The sequence below is a fragment of the Austrofundulus limnaeus genome, unplaced genomic scaffold, assembly GCF_001266775.1.
Source record: "Austrofundulus limnaeus strain Quisiro unplaced genomic scaffold, Austrofundulus_limnaeus-1.0 Scaffold128, whole genome shotgun sequence".
Taxonomy (NCBI): Eukaryota; Metazoa; Chordata; class Actinopteri; order Cyprinodontiformes; family Rivulidae; genus Austrofundulus; species Austrofundulus limnaeus.
This window is the reverse complement of record NW_013952530.1, coordinates 1,077,182-1,080,093: the sequence shown is the minus strand read 5'-3', so window position 1 is coordinate 1,080,093 and position 2,912 is coordinate 1,077,182. Positions and strand designations below refer to the sequence as shown.

General features: G+C 33.4%; 1 protein-coding gene across 2 annotated transcripts in view; it reads right to left on the bottom strand.

Annotated features, from left to right (window-relative positions):
- Window positions 1-2,603, bottom strand: part of ctnnbl1 (catenin, beta like 1) — a 63,687-nt gene extending 61,084 nt beyond the window's left edge. The window contains exon 1 of one of the 2 annotated variants that reach the window (XM_014015368.1): window positions 2,496-2,603. In XM_014015368.1, coding sequence (XP_013870822.1) covers window positions 2,496-2,537 — 42 coding nt within the window. In that variant the 5' untranslated portion in view covers window positions 2,538-2,603. Of the gene's footprint in view, window positions 1-1,417; window positions 1,566-2,495 lie in introns of those variants that run through there. The other variant, XM_014015369.1, reaches the window with a different exon arrangement.
- Between the last annotated feature and the right edge of the window lie 309 nt (window positions 2,604-2,912).

Below are 2,912 nucleotides of genomic sequence, written 5' to 3'. Positions count from 1 at the left end.
GTTCATATATCTAAAATAAATTACTTTATTTTGAGAAATACTGACCAGGTCACAAGTTTTCATTTTTCACTTCATGATCAGAGGGGTATTTCATTATTTCCTGATTTCATTTTGCAAGATCTTGCTGGATTATCTTTGTGAAGATTAGGCTGGTCCTAATTTCATAGGGTAATTCGCTACACTAGCAAAGTATCATTTGAATGAATTTTCTGAATATAATCTTAATTTTCTGAAGCACTTTTTTGAGCAGTAGCAACAAAAAACCTGATTTTGAGCAAAAATACTTTCACTTTTTTAGATTTTCCCTGCAAGCTAGCAGAGCTTTTACTTTGTTTCCAGTTGGAGAACTCCAATGTCCAAATACTATTTGACGTTTCTTCTTTAAAATGGCAAAGTATTCTCATTAGAATAACCTAAAAATATGATTCAGCCAAATATTAATTTATTATCATGATTAACCAAAACAAATCAAACTATATCTCTGGAACAGCTTATACCAGGATGATCCAAGTTTCAAGTCAGGAATCAGAAAATGTGCTGAGGTCATTTTTAACCAGTTGAATTTAATCCGTTTGATGTGATGGGTCACATAAGCAAGTTCTGCTCTTCGATTTTTTTATTCCAATAACATTGAAAAAAATTAATTTGAAGTTGTAATGGAATACTTATATAATATAAAATTATATAACAACAACAACAATAATAATAATGTTTAATAAATATTTCTCCCACGTAAATTAATTTCTTAAAAATTGAGTTATGGATGTCATCAATGAGCAACAAATATATATATATATTGCACACAAGTGAGGTAAAACAACAACAAAAAAAAAAAAAAACAAGTAGGTCAGACGGAAACCTTCACCTGAATATATTGTTACCCAACATTGCCAGCCTAGAAAACAAGCTAAGTGTGTGTTTAAACACCAAATAATAGTTTGATGGATTCAAGTCGAGGCAACCAGTAAAATGCATAAAACCAGTACCACCTTGATGTGTCCATGCATTAGTTGAATGACTGACTGACGGTTCAGAAAGGAAACCCAGAGATTTAAAACAGAATGAAAAAAAATGAGGTGAAAACTGAGGCAACAGATGGGATATTTTAATTTTATTTTATTGTGTATGTATGCTAACTCAGGCTGTCAGTAGCAGACAGTTGTTTGTTTCACCTTTACGATCCTGACTTTTCTACTCCAAGCTAACATGCTAATTTTAATGTTCTTCGATTCGAAAACAAATTATACAACATTGTTGTGCAAACGCTACATATTGATAATTCACAGTACAGACTGACGAACCTACTAAAATGTAAATAACGAGGCTAAACTTGAGTGAACATGATTAGCAAACGCTACTCAACAGATAATCGTGGGATAACCGAGTAAGCGCTCACTAACATTTATTTCATGCATACCTGATAGTTCAAAAGCTCTCCGACATCCATTTCTTCTAGTTAGAAGTTTTCACGATAAAAAAAAATGTGTTTAAAACTAAAAAAGAGCCTGCACAATTCTGCTAACAACAAGCTACCTCAAAACATGCCGGTGTTGTGCCGTAAAAAAGCGTTCCTGCCGTAAAGTAGGACTCGTGGAGTGTCGTAGTTATGTTTTGTATTGAACGCGTTGAATCTGGCTTTTATTTTGAAATATCTGGTTACTGAAACAGGGCTGATGTCCCCAAACTCCCAAATTTGACAGCGAAATTTGACAGTGACATTAATCTTTTGTTTGATGCTAAAGCTGATAATCCCGTGGGCACAACAGTAGTAACGCTGGATGGTCTAATGTTGTTTTTACAATCAAAAACTGATAAATACTCAGCATTATTACCTTTTTTTTTTCATTGTACATAAAACTTACAAATCAAAAAATACTTAAAAATGTTCACTTGTATAAAATCAGATAATTGCTGTTTTGTTGCCGTACTAACTGTGTCCAACAGGAGACATTTTATAATTGAAACAGAAAATTCAAAAGCACAGTAACTTAAAATAATAGTTTATGGATGCGATGTAAAATATTTAATTGTATGTAGAACAAAAATTTAAATGCAGTGGATTTACAGAGTTAATATCCACATTGTGACATGTGTTTCTAAACAAGTAAATTTTTAAAACAAATTAAATACTTGCATTTTGGAAAATATTTAGATGATTCTGTGCATATGGATGTGTTACTTATTTCAGCAATAAGTTAAAAATGCTACAAAAGACAGAAGAAATTGCCTTTGAATATTTAATTTAGCACAGTTTAGTTATTCTAAGAATCTTAATCAACTAATTGTATGTCTTTTACTGAATGTGCCTTAAATAATAAACTACTTCAACAATCAGTGATAATAGAACACAACTGTGATATGCCATTCCTCTCATCAACATTAAAATAAGCTCCCATAACGGTCCTCTTCAGGGGCACATCCACAAAGTCCCTGCCTGGTGGGCTCAATTTTCTTGTGTTCATGACAGGAGGCATTTAAATGCCAAGATCTCTTACTGTTCCAGACAAGCAGAAAATCATCCTTTCATGGAGAATCATAGTGAACTGTATGAGCACAGAATGGTGTAGACGCCTCTGTTGCCACTCCAGGCTCTGGTCAGTGATCTGTGACAGAAGAGCAATAGAAACAACATTCAAAAGGAAGGCCACTGCYAAACACTGAGGCTTGGTATCCAGTGGGGAAACAGCACTGCATTAAAGGGAAGAAACAATGTGAAAGCAAACAAAAGCAATCATGAAAATTTTAAAAGTTAATTTATGTGGAAATCTAAATGTCTTCTTTAGTCAACATCATATTTTTAGATGGCTGCAAAGACCAACCAAGACAATTAACATTTTTGTAGACTGGGCGTGTCTGGAAGGAGACCCAAAGGCAGCCCCAGAACTCTGTTGAATTATTATTATATTATTATC